The 22,607-nt window shown below is 40.2% G+C and overlaps 1 protein-coding gene across 2 annotated transcripts in view; it reads right to left on the bottom strand.

Annotated features, from left to right (window-relative positions):
- The window catches only part of ccdc186 (coiled-coil domain containing 186), a 117,155-nt gene that overhangs the window by 43,137 nt on the left and 51,411 nt on the right, over positions 1-22,607 (bottom strand). For both annotated transcript variants that reach the window (XR_016489282.1, XM_036955616.2), the window contains exons 7-12: positions 10,720-10,824; positions 9,122-9,220; positions 8,453-8,539; positions 7,435-7,577; positions 6,079-6,334; positions 81-270 (exon numbers count right to left, since the gene is read on the bottom strand). Coding sequence is in view for 1 of the 2 variants with exons in the window: in XM_036955616.2 (XP_036811511.2) it covers positions 81-270; positions 6,079-6,334; positions 7,435-7,577; positions 8,453-8,539; positions 9,122-9,220; positions 10,720-10,824 (880 nt within the window). In the remaining variant the exon portion in view is untranslated. The remainder of the gene's footprint in view (positions 1-80; positions 271-6,078; positions 6,335-7,434; positions 7,578-8,452; positions 8,540-9,121; positions 9,221-10,719; positions 10,825-22,607) is intronic.

Below are 22,607 nucleotides of genomic sequence, written 5' to 3'. Positions count from 1 at the left end.
TGTGATAACATCTTGATTTGAGTGTGGTTGATTTCTGACGCACCATCAACTATGTAGTTAGACTGTGGACGGATTCTGACCTAGAATTAGCTGCTTGGTCAGGTCCTTGATGTTGGCCGCCTGTTTCCTCTTCTGGGTATGCAACTCGTCCCTCTGCTCCTCCACACGGGTCTTCAGCTGGGCCGTCTCCATCTGCAGCGTGGCCCTCTCCGCCTGCAGAGCCTCGACCTCATCCTGCCGCAGGGCCTCCTCCTTCCGGAGACGCTCAGTCTGCAAAATACATTGAATATGCAAGTCAGATAATACAAGATAAACACACAAACAGAATCACATTTTTTTAAGGGCAGGGGTGCTCAGCTCCAATTCTGAAGGTCTGCAATCCTTGGGCCCCGTTTCCTAAATCATTAAAATGCTCATAGGAGCATTGTTATATCTGAGCTGTTTCTCAAAACCATTGTTACTAAAGTTGTACCTAACCAAAACTCTTGTAATTAAAGACTTGGGATACTCGTAGAACAGATAAGTGCATTGTTAAATTATGCTTTGCCCTCCCGCTAGAGGTTGATATTACCTTGGGAGTCCCGCTAGTCTTAAGGTTCCTGCGGGACTCCTACAGCAATGGGCATGAAATTCTAAAGTAAATTTCGGGACAGGACGGGAAAGGAATGACAATCCACAGGAACGGGCAGTACAGGAATAATTTGCAACTTTTTAAAAATATATATCAGTCAAAAGTTTGGACAGCTACTCATTCAAGGTTTTTCCTTTATTTTTTCAATTTTGTACATTGTAGAATTATAGTGAAGACAAAAAAAACTATGAAATAACACATTTGGAATCATGTAGTAACCAAAAAAGTGAAACAAATCTAAATATATTTTATATTTGAGATTCTTCAAAGTAGCCACCCTACTACAGGTACTCAAGAAGGTGGTCTGATTTCATAACTACTAAAACAGGACCCAGGTGGTAAGTATCCAGTTCATTTAAAAACTGGAGGCCTCATACACTTCAATGTTGTGATGCGAAAATCCTGGCGAAATGCATAGCACATAAAAAAGGTTTTACCAGATATTGTTCATCCTGAGCAGACAGGTTTTTTACATGGACGATATATTGGAGATAAGTGGCGCAACGGTCTAAGACACTGCATAGCAAGCTGTGTTGCTACAGATGCTGGTTCAATACCCGTGCCGCCCACCACACTGGCAACACTAAGGGGCATTGCACTAATAATGGCGCTGACTAGGGAAACGTTCCCGCTGTTCTTAGTGCCAGTCTGCACGTTCAAACTAGAACAATGTAACTAATAATGACATCTTTATGCTTTCGTTAATAAAATAATTATAAAAATACTCTTTCAAAATGACGATGTTTATTTAGTTAACAAATTACTATTGGGAATAAAAATGACTGAATTACAGAAATATCCTCCAATCCTCTATATGTAATTATTGGTGGAGAATCACGTAATATTTTGCGATATACCATAGGCGACAAGAGTCTTACTGGTATTGAGTAATGTGCTGTTAAAAGTGGTGTAGGTCTTATTTATTTAAAGAGCATATTGAAGTTAGAAGCAATAGGATTTGAAGCAATAGCCTACAACTATTTTACCACCATTTCGCGCTGCTCTGAGACAAGCATGGGGACTGGTCTTGATAATGAGATTTTTATTTTCACTTAATCTCCGTTTGGGTCTTGGTTTAGACTAGAATTAGAAAATTAGTCTCTAGAAATGTTATGCTCTTAGTGTAACCTTTATTTAACTAGGCAAGTCAGTTAAGAACAAATTCTTATTTACAAGGACAGCCTACTCCTTCCTCCCCGTCGGGGAATTGAACCCCAGTCTCCGGCATGCCCGGAGCTTCTTTAGCTAAATAGCCCAGTAGTGTGCTCCCGACCTTCACGTTGTACAGTGCCATATTTTCCATTCCATCCTAACGGAAATCCAGAGGGTTTTTAGTTTTTCTTGGAATAGAAACACCATAATATTAATCTAATTAATTAAGCAAGTACCAGTCAAAGGTTTGGACACAACTACTCATTCCAGGATTTGTATTTATTTTTTACTATGTTCTACATTGTAGAATAATAGTGAAGACATCACAACTATGAAATAACAAACATGGAATCAGTTAAGAACAAATTCTAATTTACAAGGACATCCTACTTCTTCCTCCCCGTCGGGGAATTGAACCCCGGTCTCCCGCGTGCTTGCATTCTCTAGTACAGCCACTATTGCAGACTATCAAATGCTTCTCAAAGATGCTCTCTGGTGGTCAAACTAGCATTAATAGTACCAGTGGTTCACTTAATGGCACTTAATTAACGTGCCATAGAATTCTGTGGCACCATGCAAGCTGCGCCACAGTACATTGCAACTTTTAACAGACAAACCACTGTATTTAGTCTAGGGTGTTAATAATTATTTTCTGATTTAAATTTATATATTAAGTTCTGAATCAAAAACAAAGGTTCTGTAATATTAACAGTAAAATAAAGATCTGTCGAGACCAAATACTTCACTCAACTTCAACTTATTTTTAGGGGAAATTGTGAGTTACTTAAAAAAATTGTCGGGGCCAAAACTATCACCACCACGTTTCCATTTCCTCTCTCTCCTTTATTCCTTTCTCGAGCGTGCAGAGGGGCTGTCAACCGTTTAGTGAAATAGGTTTTGTTGCAAAAACATGTATATGTTACTATCGATGTTCCCAAACATGTTACTATCGATGTTTCACTTGGTTTTCCAAATTAAGTACTGGGTAGCTGTAGGAACAGGGTTTGGAGAGCCCATGGCATATTAATAAATATCACCAGTTGCGCAGTGTGAGCATGCTCCTCAAACAGTGGTTGATGCATGGAGAGAAATAAGTGTTCTTATATTTATTTCTCAGCTGCTCATTTTAAGTACAGCTCCGCTATAACACCGAAATGGGCATCATTAAAAAATGGACCGGTAGGAAACCGTGTGGCCTCCATTCGCTATTCGAGTGCATGTCTTTTTCCCCTGCCCATTTGATAAATGGGCCACTCTAAATATTACATACTAGTAAAGACAAGATTAAATTGAGAATAGTCTGATGGGTGAACATATGATCACTTGATGAGAGAACAGCTGTGCTGCCTGAGACAAGGAACAGAGCACAAGGTTTTTTGCAAATGTATCATATCATCAATAGCCTATAGTTGCATCATGCAGCCCGTATATGTTTTGATTTCTATGACATTCTAAGGTTTGTATTGTTCACAACTAAAGTTGCCAAATAACCCTAAGTCTAGCGTATAGGACCTGTTTCAAATGAGCACTTTTATATCTTGTCAGCTAAATGAACAAGCCTACAACCTGTCATGGAGCATAGCCAGATAACATACAGTACTGTTTTTCGTTAAATGTTTCTTCAGACCTGACCAAAATAAATAATGGATTTATTGTGATGGTGTATATTTTCAGATTCAGAGTCAAAAACAATAATAGAAATATACACATAACAACTGTGGCAGTGATTAATAAATAAATGTCCATTGGGGTAGAGGCAGAGTAAAGACTGTTGAGGGGGTGGGTGAGAATGACCATAGGGAGAGCAACATGACCCTTGAAGGGGTGTGGGGACCAAGTGAAATAAAAACAATAAAATACATCCATAGGCGGAGTAGCAGGGGGACCAGGTGTTCCACGGCGGTGGAGTTGTCGTACCAGGCTGTGATGCTGCCCGACAGTATGCTCTCGATGGTGCTACTGTAGAACACTGAGGGTCCTCGGGGACAGGCCGAATTTCTTCAGGATCCTGAGGTTGCACAACGGTGTCCGTGTGATTAGAGCATTTCAGCTTCTCTGAGATGTGTATGCCGAGGAATTTGAAGTTATTGACCGTCTCCACGACTGCCCTGTTGATGAGGATGAGGGCGTGTCCAGCCGGGTTCCTCCTGAAGTCCACAATCAGCTCCTTTGATTTGCTAACGTTGAGGGAGAGGTTGTTTACCTGGTACCACGCAATCAGAGTGCCTACCTCCTCCTGTAGGCTGTCTCGTCATTGATGGTCATTGATGGTGATCTACTACTGTTGTGTCGTCAGCGAACTCGATGATAGAGTTGGAACTGTGTGAGGCCATGCGGTCGTGGGTATACAGGGACTGAGGACGCACCCTTGTGGGTCCACGTGATGATAATCAGTGTCGCGGAGGTAATGTTGCCTACCTTCACCACCTGGGGGCGGCTTGTCAGGAAGTGAGCTTTGTAATGAGCTTATAGGGAGGGCACTATGATATTGAAGACCGAGCTGTAGTCGATGAACAGCATCCTTACATATGCATTCCTTTTGTACAGGTGGCTAAGGGCAGTGTGCAGTGTGCAGCGCAATGGCGATTGCATCGTTCGTGGATCTGTCAGTGCGGTAGCCGAATTGGTTGGGGAGGGAGGCGATATGATCTTAGTCTCTTGAAGCACTTCATCATAACTGAAGTGACTGCTACTGGTCGGTAGTCATTTAGTTCAGTTACTTTCCCTTTTTGGGCACGGGATGATAGACATCTTGAAGCAGGTAGTTATAGCGGCCTGAGCTAGGGAGAGATTGAACATGTCCGTGATGTGGCTGGCTTTCTTTTTTTTATACCATGATCGTTATGAGCCCCTACCATATAGGCCTTGTGTCCAACCCGCTGAATCGCTCCTCCACTTTGTCCCTATGCTTGTATTTCTCCATCTTGATTGATCTGCGTAAGTCATATTTGTACTGTTTAACCAAACTATTGTCCCCGGTCCCCTTGCCCTTGCCCTGTTTATAAGCAGAATCTCTTTCAGTTTTGCTTCAAGTAGATGTAGATGTTCCAAAGTTCAGCTGCTTGTATGCATAGAGGCCTGGAGATGCTAAACGTGTGTATGTTAATTAACGGTCAATTACCATGAGACCGGCAGTCTGTTGCATAAAAATAACCGGCAGACAAAATGTCATGACCGCCACAGGCAATCTTAAAAGAGCATTATCATCATGTGAACTAATTCACAGTACTATTCCAACCTCAGTATGGAAATATACAGTACCAGTCAAGTGTTTTCAAGGGTAATAGTGAAGACATCAAAACTATGAAATAACACATGGAATCATGTAGTAAGCAAAAAAGTGTTAAACAAATCTAAATATATTTTATATTTGAGATTATTCATAGTAGCCACCCTTTGCCTTGACAGCTTTGCACACTTTTGGCATTCTCTCAACCAGCATCATGCGGCAGTCACCTGGAATGCATTTCAATTAACAGGTGTGCCTTGTTAAAAGTTAATTTGTGGAATTTCTTTCCTTCTTAATGCTTCCTTCAACCAGCTTCAGCTGGAATGCTTTTCCAACAGTCTTGAAGGAGTTCCCACATATGCTGAGCACTTGTTGGCTGCTTTTCCTTCACTCTGCGGTCCAACTCGTCGAAAACCATCTCAATTAGGTTGAGGTCGGATGATTGTGGAGGCCAGGTCATTTGATGCAGCAGTCCATCACTCTCCTTCTTGGTCAAATAGCCCTTACACAGTCTGGAGGTGTGGTGGGTCATTGTCCTGTTGAAAAATAAATTATACTCCCACTAAGCGCAAACCAGATGGGATGACGTATCGCTGCAGAATGCTGTGGTCGCCATGCTTGTTTTTTGTTTACTACATGATTCCATATGTGTTATTTCATAGTTTTGATGTCTTCACTATTATTCTACAATGTATAAAACAGTAAACAAAGAAAAAGCCTTGAATGAGTAGTTGTGTCCAAACGTTTGACTGGTACTGTATATAAAACTCAGGCAAATTTTGTTTTCGATTGCACTGGGCCTTAAACAAAAAGGAAAGAATGGGAGCCAGTACTTTTTGGACTCTTTCTCTGTAGGTAATTAAATATTGCTGCCCTTTTTGTAATGTGCGTGTGTGTTGTACTATGTTTTTCTCTTTCTATTCTGTTTTCTTCTGTACTATTATAGTCAGTTTGATCATTGCTTCCTTTCCCCTGGGAAAAAATGTACTACCTGAAATTACCTTGAAAACCTCAATCAAAAATGACAAAAACATTGAAAAAAACAGTCTGTGTTGTGTCAACTCACCTGGTCGGCCAGTGCTGTCTGCGTCTCGTCTAGGCGGCCCTGCAACTCCATGGAGTTGGTGCCAAGTCGGTCCAACTGGGCCTGTAGGCCATTGCTCTCCGACTGCAGCAGGGCGTTCTTGCTGCTTAGCTTCTCCGTGAAGCCCAGGAGCTCAGCCTCCCGCTCCCGGCTGCCTTGCACATCCAGCTGGAGGTCGCAGATCTGGACGTTCACGCTCTCCACCTCCTCGCGTAGACTGACCATCTCATGCTCATCCCTGAGGAAGATACATTGCACATTAAATTTTTTTTCTAATTATCTAGCAGACAATTATTTGTAGCGATTTACAGTCACAGCGCATTCAACTAAGGTAGGTGAGAAAACGACATTTCATACAAAATCACAGTCATTGCAAGTAAAGCTATCCTCAAAGAAGCTATCAGCAAAATCAGTGCTAGTAAGACACACACACACCATAAGTCAGTGTGCCCTTAGAAGTGTACGTGTGGATTAGTGCACAGGGATGTCAATACGGACAGTGACAGCCATTTCTCTTAAGTTGCTCCCTTTCCTATGGCCCATGTATTTGTCCTCAGAATGCTTTGACAGGTGAAAAAAATGGTATGGAAAGTCAACCTCTACTGTGTTGCGTTTCCCTTTACAGTGCTGTCGAATCAATGAGGATTGGGAGAGATAGGACAGGATGCCACTTCAGAGAATTGGCATTCATTCACAAGGTCACACACTAGAATCAGCCAAATGGTGCAGAGGCAAGCAATACAAGATCAACCGACTAGTCTGTGTGTGTGTGTGTGTGTGTGTGTGTGTGTGTGTGTGTAGGGAATGTTATAGTGTGTGAGAGGGAAAACGAGTGTGACTGTCTTTGTTTGTGTGTGTGTGTGTGTGTGTGTGTGTGTGTGTGTGTGTGTGTGTGTGTGTGTGTGTGTGTGTGTGTGTGTGTGTGTGTGTGTGTGTGTGTGTGTGTGTGTGGAGGGAATGTTATAGTGTGTGAGAGGGAAAACGAGTGTGACTGTCTTTGTTTGTCTGTTTGTGTGTGTGTGTGTGTGTGTGTGTGTGTGGAGGGAATGTTATAGTGTGTGAGAGGGAAAACGAGTGTGACTGTCTTTGTTTGTCTGTTTGTGTGTGTGTGTGTGTGTGTGTGTGTGTGTGTGTGTGTGTGTGTGTGTGTGTGTGTAGGGAATGTTATAGTGTGTGAGAGGGAAAACGAGTGTGACTGTCTTTGTTTGTCTGTGTGTGTGTGTGTGTGTGTGTGTGTGTGTGTGTGTGTGTGTGTGTAGGGAATGTTATAGTGTGTGAGAGGGAAAACGAGTGTGACTGTCTTTGTTTGTCTGTGTGTGTACACAAGTGTTGGCTCACCGTTGGTGCTGTTCCTCCAGTGCGTGTATCTCTCCCAGCTTGTCTCTCTGCCTCGCGATCTCAGCCTTCTGCCTGTTGATGATCTCTCTGTACTTGGAGAGCTCATCCTCCCAGCGAGGCCTCTCATCCTCCAGACACTTCACCTAGGACCCAGCACCGCGCATGCACAAGCGAGTGCACACACACACACACACACACACACACACGAGAGAATCCCAATTTATACCTGGTGCTAACATGTGTCCTTTGTCCTGATCTTGTCCACATTGTTTGTGCCCACATTTTTTGAAAGGTGTCAGTGTTTTCCATATATGCATTTAGCAGCGGCGCACCTCCACTGCTAAATCGCAGCCGCCACTGCAATTTAAAAAATTATAATACAAATGACTTAATTTCAATAATTTTGGGGGGGGTAAAACATTTTCAGTATAAACTTAAATGAGTAAAACCAGATATAAAGCATGTAGAATAGATAATGGAGCTATATATTTTGTAATGACATCATCTTTGAGAACTAACAAATCATCCCCCCCAAAAAATAGAGTCAGGGAGATAAAAAAAATTCCAGACATGTCATGGCATGGGGCCCCCCATTGATTTTGTGATAATGTTTGAGTCACTCAGATAGCATAAGAACAAAACATAAGCCATGGCAAAATGTGTATAATTGCAGGAAATTTGCTTTGAAACTGCAATTTTCTCTCATACCCATGACTAAATGTGTAGAATTACAGGAAAATAGCTTTAAAACTGTCAAATGTTCTCTCTGCCCAATGGCAAAATGTGTAGAATTGTAGGAAATTATATTTAAAACAGCAACATTTTGTCAGCAAAATGTTTTGTCTCCGGACGTAGTAAGGCAGACACATTTCAATACCATGTGTAAATGTGACAGAACTTAATTAGATAGCGAATGGATTATCTTGATTGGATAATGAAAGCCACGTTAGTGCAAGGTGTAAATGAGGCTAGAGAGACAGACACACACACGCAGAGGCCAAGACACACACACACACACCTTTGCCCGCAGAGTGGTCAGTTCATCCATTCCCTCATTGAATGTCCTCTTTAGGTCTTCTAGCTCCTTGGCCTTGGAACGGTGCATCTGTCAATTAAAGCAGAGGATTCGCTTGGTTAGCTAACAGTCTGAAAAGCTAGTGTTTCAGATCCAATTGCCACCTATTCGCGATGACGTTACAAAATGCTTTCTAGAATATGTACTAGAATATGTACAGTAGTAAGAAGAATAGCTCATTTAGCATAATTTTAAGAATATTTTAAAGCTTTCCTATTTCTCAGTAGCCTGAAGTGACTTTGGGATATTACTCAAGCAATACGTGAAAGGTTTGAATCTGGAGAGCATAGGTGAGGTGAATGCAAACCAGCAATATCACTTCCAGTAAAGCAACATTAATCAAATCGAAGCTAAAACATCCTCATAAAAACAAACTTCCCAAAATACTACAAAATGTGCCCTTGAATTAAGTTCTCTTGGCAGTAATATCCATGGCAACGGGGCATTGCATAAATGAGAAACAGCAGTTCTGAAGTGTTTTGAGTTGTGACCGATTGCTTAAATATTGATCATTTCTCTGAAGTGTTAATCTTAAAAGAGGGCAGTGGATATGGGGCCGTGTGTAAGTGTATGTCGGTGTGTGTGTGTGTCTGTGTGTGTGTTGTGTTGGACCTCTAGCTGGTCTGTCTGTTCCTGTTTGTGTTTCTCCAGTTCGCCTTTGGTCTCGCGCAGCTTGGCGTCCAATTCGTTCGACTTGATCTCCTCTGACTCCTGAGAAAGCCGGGGGGGTTAAAGAGAGAAAGCACAGAGAGGAACAGGGGGGAAGGAGCAACAGATGGAGTGAGAGAGGATGGGGATAGAGAATTGAAAAATAAACCAGGATGTGGTAAGAGAAAGAGGAGTAAAGACAGATGGAGAGAAATCATAAGAGAGGAAGGAAAGAAACAAGAAGTAAAGAGAAAAGAGATTATTGTGTAACATGTTGTCCCGGGAGTGTCATCTGATGAAGAATATCAAAAGGTTCGTGATTAATTTGATCAATATTTCAGATTTTTGTGACTCCTCTCTTTGGTTGAAAAATCGCTGTATGCTTTCTGTGACTAGTTGCTGACCTAACATAATGATATGTTCTGCTTTCGCCAAAAAGCTTTTTTGAAATCGGACACTGGTTGGATTAACGAGAATTTTATCTTTAAAATGGCGTCAAATACTTATAAGTTTGAGAAATTTGAATTATGAGATTTCTGTTCATCCGCTAGCGGAACCCCGTTCCTAGACAGGTTAAAGGTCATCACATTTCACATTGGATTTCTTAACAAAAAGGTAAGACTGCAGTGGCGTTCTGCACATACAAGCTTGTTAGCAATCTAGCTAAATGTTTGCTCTGGTCCAACGTTAAACCAACTCTGAAGTTCAAAGACATTAAACTTTCCTCCATAGAAGCCGTTCATCTGTAGGTATAATTCTGTGGGCCCAATTCAGCTTCAAAGCAAGCTTCCTCCATCCTCTCTCGCTGTCTCCTCACCCTCAAACTTTCAGTTGCATCTCGCACCCTACACTGACAGGCAGCAGTGTGTTTGGCTTTCATTATGCTTAAACCATGCTGTTAGGGCAAAATAAAATTATCTTAATGAATTTCCTATACAGATTAAATTGCTTACCCGCTCCACAGCAAGCTACTTTATCTGCACTTCATTTAATGTTTGCTAAAATCATAATAATACAAAAAAGTATATTTCAGAGGTTTAAAAAGGAACAGAAAGGAATGATGTAAACCGGTACTTTTTGAGGGTTCGAACCAGTTCAGAACTTTGCTGGTCGGAGCAGTGGAACAAAAAAAAGTATCATTCCATTCAGGACAAAACGGACTGGCAAATTGAAACTTTTAAATTAAAAGTAGTAGAAAATGTAGCCATCTGTAACTGGCCGATTTGCCCACAGCCGGCACTAATGTAAAACATTGAATAAACATAATCAATTCCAAAGCAAAGATCCGAGGTCATATGTATTAAGCAGCCCCCCCCCCCCCCCCCATATCCATGTAATCTTTTTCATCGTGCTCTAAAAGGCAGAAATCTGCACTCCTACAGCATTTCGCTTGATACATAATACGGCACCAGATAGCATATGAAAGGATACAGCCCTCTACTGGCCCCTAGTGGACAGAAACTAGCCTGATTTCAGAATATAAATCACATGATACTTTCTTGGATTTCAAATAAAGCTCATCAACACAGGTTTTCCATCTTTGAAAACACACAGACGCACACCTGATATGTGCGGATCATGTCCTGGCAGTTCTTGCGGATCTGCTCCGTCTCCTCCTTGGCCTGGGTGAGTTTGGCCGTGGTCTCTCGTAGTTTAACTTTAGTCTCCTGTGGCGAGAAGAAGCCAGTGAATGTTACAGTTTTTCGCAATCACAGACAAGCATTTTGTGAACCCTGTACACACACACACGACACAGAACTGTGGCCTTTTGCAAAACAGTAAATGTATTTTCAAAATGTAGTTGCCATCAAAAATAATTGGTACCATAAAAATTGCAAATACATTACACAAAAGAACACGACTGCCGACAAAAAGATGATCAAACATACATACCACTTGAGTCAAAATGACAAAACAAAGTTAGCTTGTCTAAATAAATAAAAAACATTTAAATCAATATTTCTTTACAGTCAATCAAAAATGCAGTCACACAAATACAACCATCAAAATGTGCAGAATTATGGGTAATTCGGCTACTCTCATTTTATCCTTATTTCACCAAACAATTTCATAGGCATCAAATCAAAGATTGTTCCATCGGTATAATCACAAACCAATTACAATTACAATTACATTGCAGGGGTTGTCATTAACGGTTGCCTGATGGCCCGGGGATAAGGCGAACTGAACAGTCAGGCAGGTGGAATTTGGTCCCGAAGACAACCGTTACTTTGCATTGACTATACTGTTCCATTTGTTCATGTGCATCACACAACAACAAAGAAACAAGGAAATATACAACAATTCTTCTCCCTACATTGTGTTCATAAAAGAAAAGAGATTATTTTCATCAGAATAATCTACTTCCTTTCATTTTTAACAAAAGCCTGACCACCTAGTTTAAGCTCAAAAAATAAACACAGGGGGAAAAAATTAAGCCTGCCAAATGCGGGTAAACCTTCTTAGGGCTCCCCTGAATTATTTCAACATTTTGTTAAAAATCGCGCAACATTTCAATGTCCTGCTACTCATGCCAGGAATATAGTATATGCATAGGATTAGTATGTGTGGATAGAAAACACTCGGAAGTTTCTAAAACTGGTTAAATAATGTCTGTGACTATAACAGAACGTGAACAGCAAGCGAAATCCCAAGAAAAACCTGGTCACAAAAACAACAGAAAAGTATTCATCCGCCAGTCTCTGAATTGTTTATTGCAGGCAAAAATAGTTAACGGTGAGGTTGCAGTACCTACAACTTCCACACGATGTCGCCAATACTGGCATTTTCATTTGTTTAAATCCTTGGTAAAATGACAAATAGGCCCTTCCTGTCATCCAGTAAACAGGAAGAGACTTATGGGAGAGAGACAATGGACCATGATTTCAAGAGTAGCTGCTATTGAATACAGATCGCCCAGTGATCAATTTGATCGATTATTAACGCTTACAAATACCTAAAGTTGGGTTACAAACGTAGTTTGAAGTGTTTTGTAAAAGTTTATAGGCAACTTTTTTAATTTTAAAAAATGACGTTGTGTTTTGGAACGAAGGTTTTCCATGATTCAGACGGGCTATATAAATTGACATTTTGGGCATACATGGACGGATTTAATCGGGAAAAAGACCCAATTGTGATGTTTATGGGACATATAGGAGTGCCAACAAAGAAGCTCGTCAAAGGTAATGAATGTTTTATATTTTATTTCTGCGTTTTGTGTAGCCGGCTGCGCTAATTATTTTGTTTACGTTCCCTTCAGGTATTTCGGGGTGTTGCATGCTATCAGATAATAGCTTCTCATGCTTTCGCCGAAAAGCATTTTAAAAATCTGACATGTTGGCTAGATTCACAACGAGTGTAGCTTTAATTGAGTACCCTGCATGTGTGTTTTAATGGAAGTTTGAGTTTTATCGAGTACGATTAGCATTTGGCGAGTAAACTGCCTGCTACTCTGTCACAGATGATAATATATGCATATTAGTAGTAATATTGGATAGAAAACACTCTGTAGTTTCTAAAACTGTTTGAATGATGTCTGTGAGTATAACAGAACTCATATGGCAGACAAAAACCTGAGAGAAAAATCCAACCAGGAAGTGGGAAATCTGAGGTTTGTAGTTTTTCAACTCTGCCTATCCAAGATACAGTGTAAATTTGGTCCGATTGCACTTCCACTAGATATCAACAGTCTTTAGAACCTTGTTTGAGGCTTCTACTGTGAAGTGGGAGAGAAAGAGAGCTGTTTCAACCAGAGGTCTGGCAGAGTGCCCAGAGCTCAGTCTCGCACGCTCCTGTGAGATTTAGCTGCGTTCCATTGCATGTCTAAAGACAAAAGAATTCTCCGGTTAAAACATTATTGAACATTTATGTTAAAAACATCCTAAAGATTGATTCTATACTTCGTTTGACATGTTTCTACGAACTGTAACGTCAAAAATTTCCTTTGTCTGGATCTAGTGCTCACGCCTCATGAATTTAGATTTGTGAACTAAACGCGCGAACAAAAAGGAGGTATTTGAACATAAATGGACTTTTTCAAACGCAAACATTTATTGTGGAACTGGGATTCCTGGGAGTGCATTCTGATGAAGATCATCAAAGGTAAGTGAATATTTCTAATGCTATTTCTGTCTTCTTCACAACATGGCGGGTATCTGTATGGCTTGCTTTTGTGTCTGAGCGCTGTACTCAGATTATTGCATGGTTTGCTTTTTCCGTAAAGCTTTTTTTAAAATCTGACACTGCGGTTGCATTAAGGGGAAGTGGATCTATAATTCCATGCATTACACTTGTATCTTCTATCAAATGTCTATTATGAGTATTTCTGTAAATTAGTGTGGCTCTCTGCAAAATCACTGGATGTTTTGGAAGCAAAAACATTACTGAACATAACGCACCAATGTAAACAGATTTTTGGATATAAATATGAACTTTATCAAACAAAACATACATGTATTGTGTAACATGAAGTCCTATGAGTGTCATCTGATGAAGATCATCAAAGGTTGGTGATTCATTTCATCTCAATTTCTGCTTTTTGTGACTCCTATCTTTGGCTGGAAAAATGGCTGTGTTTTTCTGTGACTAGGTGCTGACCTAACATAATCGTTTGTGGTGCTTTCGCCGTAAAGCCTTTTTGAAATCGGACACTGTGGTGGGATTAACAACAAGTTTATCTTTAAAATGGTGTAAAATACTTGTATGTTTGAGGAATTTTAATTATGAGATTTCTGTTTGAATTTGGCGCCCTGCACTTTCACTGGCTGTTGTCATATCGATCCCGTTAGCGGGATCTCAGCCGTAAGAAGTTAAAGGCACAGTCAATTTAGTCTACATAAACTTCTGACCCACTGGAAGTGTGATACAGTGAATTATAAGTGAAATAATCTGTCTGTAAACAACTGTTGGAAAAATTACTTGTGTCATGCACAAAGTAGATGTCCTAACCAACTTGCCAAAACTATAGCTTGTTTACAAGTCATTTGTGGAGTGGTTGAAAATGTAGTTTTAATGACTCCAAACTAAGTGTATGTAAACTTCTGTATACGGGTAAGAGTTTAGCTACAGTTTGAAATATGCATTTCAAATTTTGACAGAAAGTTGTTTTCATTGCAAGTTAAAGCATGATGTTAGCTAGCTAACATTACGTGTATAATTTGTGTGTAGTAATGATCTCTCAGAATGTCAATTCCGGATTGCTAGTTATAGCCAAATTTTAGCTAGCTAACTAGCTAACATTGAACCTATTTGGTTAACTTTAGCTAGCTATGACAATCGGTTTGTATTGCTAGTACTCTATGGATTAGTATTATGATTAATTGTTTAAACAGGGAGCTAGCTAGCTTAACAAAAGACCCCAAGTTAAAGCTGACGTTAGATGTCTGGCTCGCTAGCTAACATTACGTTTATGATCTGTGTGTAGTAACATTATTTCAGAATGCCATTTTGCATTGCTAGTTATATCCTAATGTTAGCAAGCTAACTACCTAACTATGACTATCAGTTTGTATTGCTAGTGCTCTATGGATTAGGATTATGGTTCATTGTTTAGCTAGCATGTCTAAACAAGACTCCACTTCACCAGATAACTACATGACCCATCAAAATAGCCAGGTGTGTCTGACGGTGATTACGGTTATTTATTGTATAATAACGCAAAAATATTTATATCTGGAATTAGTCTTTCAGCATCAGTAAAATGCCTGACTCTCCTCCACCAGTCTTACAAGAAGAATGGTCTAATGCCTCCCAGCAAAAAGAGAGCTGGCCCAAGCAAGCACAGGTTGCACCTGAAGCATGAGGACTTGCAGCGAATTGTGAACTTCAACAACTACGCAGAGGATAATGCAATAGTGTTATCAAGACACCACCCTGGACACAAACACTTTGATGGAAAGCTGATGCCATCCCATGTGACAAAAGCAGCAGCGTGGCATCTCTACAAGGAATAAATTACTACACTTGGTATGTAAAGCATAAACAACACATTTTGATTATTTAATTGACCTCCAACATGATTGGCACTACATTTATATGTCTGACATTATTTCTGTATTTTCCAGAGGTACGTGTAGTCGGGCTATGTGTTATCATTTTAGGTGTGTTATCACTTTCAGTTTCCAAGATGTTTCAAATCAAATTGTATTGGTCACATGCATATGCTCAGCATATGTTATTGCGGGTGTAGCGAAATGCTTGTGTTTCTAGCTCCGACAGTGCAGTAATATCTAACAAGTAATATCTAACCATTTCACAACATATACCCAATACACACAAGTCTAAGTAAAGGATTGCAATTAAGAATATATAAATATATGGATGAGAAATATCAGAGTGGCATAGACTACATTACAGTAGAATAGTATAGAATACAGCATATACATATGAGAAGAGATGTAAACATTATTAAAGTGACTAGTGTTCCATTTATTAAAGTGGCCAGTGATTTCAAGTCTATGTATATAGGCAGCAGCCTTACTGTGCTAGTGATGGCTGTTTAACAGTCTGCCCAATGCAACGGTGATGCGTTGGGCAGACCACACCACCCTCTGGAGAGCCCTGCGGTTGCGGGCTGTGCAGTTGCTGTACCAAGCAATGATACAACCCGACAGGATGCTCTCGTGCATCCAAAAGATTGAGGGTTTTAGGTGCCAAGCCAAATTTCTTCAGCCTCCTGAGGTTGAAGAGGCACTGTTGCGCCTTCTTCACCACACTGTGTGTGAGTGGGTGGACCATTTCAGTTTCTGTATGCAGTATTGTATTTGTATTTATTATGGATCCTGCTCTGCACATTTGGAGGTAAGTGAAACTTACCTGATAATGATGCATAAAAAAATGATTACGTTTTACATTACATTTTCCTTTGATAAACATATTTTAATATTATTTTGTTGTTTGCAGGTGCACTATCCTTCTGACCCTATGCAGCCAGGTTCCATCAACTTTTTAACCCATCACAAGTGTGGCTTGTTTGGTGTCTGCTGTGAAGGAATACCACAAGTCAACTACTTGACTGATGAAGGCATGTCATCCAGCAAAGGCAGCAGCGCAGTCATCAACTACATGCACCATTTCTTCACCAACTACGGAGTTGGGGAAACATGTGTGGACCTGAATTGTGATAACTGCGGTGGCCAAAACAAGTAAGTGCCTGGCGGACCATGCACAAGCTCCACCACAGTCTGGACCTTCACTTCCTGATCACAGGCCACATCAAGTTTGCTCCGACGGATGCTTCGGCCTCATCAAGCAGTGCTTCAGAAAGACCATTGTGACCATTTGTCTGAGATTGCTGGTGTTATGAAGGACAGCACTGTGACAGAGGTCAACATCCCACAGTTGGTTGGACTGGAGGATGGTACGGTGCTGGTGGAAAGCTATGGCTGGCAACAACACCTGACTCTGTACTTCAGGCCGCTGCCACAGATCAAACAGTACCAGCACTTCAAGTGAATATAATTTTCATTGCATTGTATGAGGTTATTATTCTTATCTAAACTTGGGAGGTTAATTGACTTTGTCAGCCTAAAAGATGAGTAGACCTAATGAACAGCAAATGCACTAGCCTATGTCAATCTACTATCCCTTATAGTACAAAAGTTGACCCATTCTATTCTGTGTGAGAAATACATATTCCAAACAGTCTGGGACATGCTCTAGATCCCAAATTAATACAACCACGAGCATCAAAATAACTGTTTTAAGCAATGAGCCTGACACAACAGATCAGAATTTTCAGCTTAAAATGGTGATAAACTATTAGGCTATTTCTTCACATTATAAGTGCAGGAAGGCAGTAGGCTATAAGCGTGAATGTTCCATTAGCAGGAAAATACCATTATCAAGTGACCACAAATGTGATTATGAAGGTAATGCTTTTATTATAAAGGTGCATTTATAAATGGTGAAAATGGTCTTCCCAAACTTGAAACTCACGCGCTGCGCTGTGTATGAATGCCAGTTAGGCTGTACACTAGTTGTAAAGCAGATTAATGGGCTTCATTTTAAAAAGGTATTTGGACACTTTAGTTGTGATTAAAACCTTATCACAACATATAGGCCTTAATCTCGTCTTTACATATACTAAATAAGTGTGAACTTTCTTTTGATTTAGAATGAACCATTATCATGCATCCGTCTCTGAAATAAATACATGTCATCTATGCACTTAAATAGCAAATGGAGGATGCTTTTCCCATGGTTAATTTTCATGCCAGCCAGGTACCCGATACTCCTGTTGTAAAGACAAGCAATGTGCTTAATACTAGGAAAGTTGATAAATATAGTAGGTCTAGCCTTTTGAAAGCTGATGGAATCCTCCTCTTTTTAATAGAGGCCATCACTCTGTTTTCTCCTGCAATTGCAAAGCCTATAGAAATGTTGCGCAACATGAGCTCATACGCTCTCGTGAAGAGTTTGATTAGATTTTCGATAACATTTTCATTGATGTCAGAATGATTAGGGGGACAGTAGAGTGCTGAGTAACATGCAGTTAGGAAGTTTGGCAGGCTACTAATGACCAGCAGCAGCATCATAGCTTGGAGAAACCTAATTACCATGACTAAACAGTCACCTGGAATTTGACTGCCTTCATGACTCGTGCCTGCCCGTGTGGCGGTAATACGGTCACTGTAACAGCTTATTTTTACGATGTAAAATATAAAAGAGAATGATATCGACCAGCAAGGTGTGCAGTCAAATTACTAACATGAGCGCCAACGCTGATAAATATGCATAACACAAACTCATTACACTATTGTTGTTCTAAATTAAAACAACCTCAACATACAGTTAGGCCTAATTTAAATGTTATTGTTAAGTAATTTGCACAATCATCGCCCATTGTCATTAATTCAGTAATTGACATAGTTTGCGTCGCTTGACAGAGTCAAGGATATGTTTCGCATTATTCCAGAGGTCTACTGCAACATGATGAATGTTATCGTTTCCCTTACAAGACATACGATTAGTAATAGAGTTATAGTAAATAAAACAGTTCCATAAGAGCTTATTTTTACAAAGAAAAAAATTAAATAGAATAGTATCAACCCCCAAGGCACGCATCAAATGATTTGCTGCTGATATGAGCATAACAAACTCATCATTACACAATTCTCTTTCTAAATTAATTCAACCTCTTCACCCTCATCATTCAGTTAAGCGTAATTTAATTTAAATTGTGAAGTAGGTGCACAATTATCGCCCATTCACCTATTTGTCATTCATTCAGTAAGGAGAGAGACGCATTTGCACCTATAGCACATTGTCTTGGCGGGTTAAGTTACGAATAGGTGTGAAAAATAAAAGGTTAAAAGGCTCTAAATACTTTTCTATTTGCAATTTCAAAATTCTGACAAATGAGCAGTGTAAAATACCACCATTTAGGAAAGTCAGGGAAGGAGCCGGACAAAGCTTTTTATTTTTTTTATTTACAAAATCAAGTGTCAGTGGCCTTTGGCGGTTCTCGTGAGATTTAAATAGTTTTTCCCCCTCATCACTCTACACACAATACCCCATAATGACAAAGCAAAAACAGGTTTGCAATAAAATTGAAATATCACATTTACATAAGTATTCAGACCCTTTACTCAGTACTTTTTGAAGCACCTTAGACAGCGATTCCAGCCTCGAGTCTTCTTGGGAATGATGCTACAAGCTTGGCACACCTGTATTTGGGGAGTTTCTCCCATTCTTCTCTGCAGATCCTCTCAAGCTCTGTCAGGTTGAATGGGGAGCGTTGCGGCACAGCTATTTTCAGACGTCTCCAGAGATGTTACATCAGTTTCAAGTCCAGGCGCTGGTTGGGCCACTCAAGGACATTCAGAGACTTGTCCAGAAGCCACTCCTGCGTTGTCTTGGCTGTGGGCTTAGGGTCGTTGTCCTGTCAACTGTGACAGGAGTATATAGACGGGTGTGTACCTTTCCAAATCATGTCCAATCAATTGAATTTAACACAGGTGGACTCCAATCAAGTTGTAGAAACATCTCAAGGATGATCAATGGAACAGGATGCACCTGGGCTCAATTTCGAGTCTCACTGCAAAAGGGGTTGAATACTTATGTAAATAAGGTATTTCTGTCATTTATTTTTAATAAAACTGTTTTCACTTTGTCAATATGGGGTATTGTGTGTAGATTGCTGAGGATTTTTTATTTTATTTTAGAATAAGGCTGTAACGTAACAAAATGTGGAAAAAGTGAATGGGTCTTTATACTTTCTGAAGGCACTGTAGGTGTCGATATGACAGCAGATAAAAAGTCCATGATTTTTGTATGTCGATACCATTGCAAATGTGTGTTTCCAGGAGTCGCATTCTCGCTTTGTCATCAAAACAGAGGTAAGGCATGATCTCTCTTAAGCGATCCCATGAAATGTTCTCTCCAAAGAAAGGTATCCCATATACAGTACCAGTCAAAAGTTTGGACACACCTACTCATTATTTTTTACTATTTTCAACATTGTAGAATAATAGTGAAGACATCAAAATGATGCACAATAACACATATGGAATCATGTAGTAACTAAAAAAATGGTTAAACAAATCCAAAATATATTTTATATTGGAGTAGCCACCCTTTGCCTTGATGACATCTTTGCACATTCTTGGCATTCTCTCAACCCGCTTCACCTGGAATGCATTTCCAACAGTCTTGAAGGAGTTCCCACATCTGCTGAGCACTTGTTTGCTGTTTTTCCTTCACTCTGTGGTCTAACTCATCCCAAACCATCTCAATTGGGTTTAGGTCGGGTGATTGTGGAGGCCAGGTCATCTGATGCAGCACCCCACCACTCTCCTTCTTGATCAAATAGCCCTTACACAGCCTGGAGATGTGTTGGGTCATTGTCCTATTGAAAAACAAATGATAGTCCCACTAAGCGCAAACCAGATGGAATGGCGTATTACTGCAGAATGCTGTGGTCGCCATGATGGTTAAGCGTGCCTTGAAATCTAAATAAATCCAAACATTTGACTGGTACTGTATGTCTGACCAGAAGCTCTCCATATATACACCAGGCAGTGTCTCCTTGCTCCCTGTGCAAGTACAGTGCCTGATGTGACGTAGCATGTCAGAAAACAACAAAAGCTGGTGAGCGCGTTGCTGATGTTTTTTGCTTGAGATGTCAGGCCTGCTCTCTTAGTGATGACATTTTGTTCTGATAATCAGACTGTGGCTTGTTCTATCCCAACGATGCCATCCCTTCCACTCTCCTGCCTCACACCGTTTAATTTGGTGGCGGCACAGGCAGCTAGCTGCTCAGTGCGCATCGTTCACGCTTTTTAGTGCTTAGTCACTAAAAAGTCGGTTTCATTTAGATCTTGTAACGGTGCTAACGCAGCATGTGCATCCATCAAGTGTTATTTATGTGTTCATTTGTGATGCTATCCTTGATATGATCCTTTGTTATAATAGATATTATACTTTATTAGAATTTTACATTGCCAGGTCATTGTGGATTACTAATGATATTATCTTCCATATTCCTACAGATATCTTGCAACTGGAGATTCCTTCAAAATCATTGCCTACAGTTACCGTGTACAGTGGTTCCTCCTTTAAAAGTTGCGAGCTTGCACCGTGGGACTTAGAGGTAGGCGTCAGGGCTTCATTGCTCTTGACCACCACAAGGGGTGGTTCCAATGATGATTTTTTTGACGCGAGCCACCCGTCCCTGGGTGAAGATGGCTGACAAAATGTACAATTGAGAGGAATATTTTAGTTAATGTAATGTAGAGACAAACAAAAAAATATGCGCAAAGTTAATTTACGGAAATCGCTATTTAGCAAGTTCTGACTTGCTTGTGTTGCGAGAATGAATTTGTAATTCGTGTTGTTTAATGTTTTAGGGACTCCTGAGAAAACCAGCAAACCAGGCTGTCGTCTTGTGAAACATTGGTGTAAAGAATCTAGCTAGCTAAAGCATTTACTGAAAATTGAATGTACAATTGTGTAAGCTTGCCTTGCAATGCAACTGAAGTAACATAGCTAGCTAACTATTTACTTTCTTATTGTGTAGTGGAATATAAAAAATAACTGTATGCCTATGGATGTGTAGCTAGCACAGTTGACATTATCGAGGTGCGGATGTTTACTTGCTACACAAGTAGTTTTTTTCCCAGTTTCGTCCGACGAACAGATTGTAGTGGTAAAATAAAAAGGGATACATTTTTAATGGAATCTAAGCATCACTCCAGTCAAAACAGGGTCTGCGAACATTCGATTACATTCATTTTCTATGGGCTCGACCTAGTGTTCCAGTTTAGCCAACGTTCTGAAGCCGTTTTTCAGCCGGGTGATCGTTCTATTGTCCAACCTATAGATAGCCAGAGTGAATTTAACACCCGAATGTCCATTGAGAAAGCACAACGACTATACCATTTAGCTAAGCTAAGAATGACGAGAATTATCAAGTCAATAAACGTTGGGTAGTTAGTTAGCCTATAGTTAACATACTGGCAAGTTTGATGTATAACTTCTACTACATACTGCTGTAATGATATGCTGTGTGGTTCATAAGGATAGGGAAGCTAACAAATTGTCAGCCAACATAACGTGCAAGGTAACTTATTTGAAAAGTCATTACTTTCTTACATTGAGAAGTAAGCTACCCCTTGGTCGTTAGGGCAAATCTGGTCTGTGATAGGAGGAGGGGGGGGGGGGTTCACACCTAGCTAGGCTATTTGACTATTCTTTAGTAATGGTTGAATAGTCTATTGTTCAACTATTAACACCCCTCCCCAATTATGCAACAAATTTTTGTTCCCATCTCATTCCTTTCCCTCTTCCTCGCGTCATCATTCTTTTCCCGAGTGGCTCGCTTGTGGGCGTGCTGGCAGGATATGGCAGCATCTTCGGTTGTGCGTCAAGAATTCTGCATACAGTAGCACTATTGCATAGTTACAATGTGTAATCGTTGATGTCCCAGGAGCGGTAAACACTGTTGAAGTGTATAATTGTAATACATACATGCAGACACAGCATCATTCAAAGACTGGAGTTTGATATGACTGAAAAAGAATGTCTCAGAGATTCATACCTGAACAACACCTTTATTTGCCAAGGAGAGGTGCATGATCAGTGAATATATTCAATGTACAGGCTAGAATGTGGGAATCTCATGCGTGGTAATAACTACAGTAGATGTGTATATAGGACTTGCATCCTTGGCACAATAAAATTATTATATTCTACTCTATCCATATTTTTTTATTTCACCTGTATTTAACCAGGTAGGCAAGTTGAGAACAAGTTCTCATTTACAATTGCGACCTGGCCAAGATAAAGCAAAGCAGTTCGACACATACAACAACACAGAGTTACACATGGAGTAAAACAAACATACAGTCAATAATACAGTATAAACAAGTCTATATACAATGTGAGCAAATGAGGTGAGATAAGGGAGGTAAAAGGCAAAAAAAGGCCATGGTGGCAAAGTAAATACAATATA

Source organism: Oncorhynchus mykiss, chromosome 20 (assembly GCF_057628025.1).
Source record: "Oncorhynchus mykiss isolate SJ-2025 chromosome 20, ASM5762802v1, whole genome shotgun sequence".
NCBI classification, from domain to species: Eukaryota; Metazoa; Chordata; class Actinopteri; order Salmoniformes; family Salmonidae; genus Oncorhynchus; species Oncorhynchus mykiss.
The sequence above is the reverse complement of the archived record's forward strand: the minus strand, read 5'-3'. Positions and strand labels throughout refer to the sequence as shown.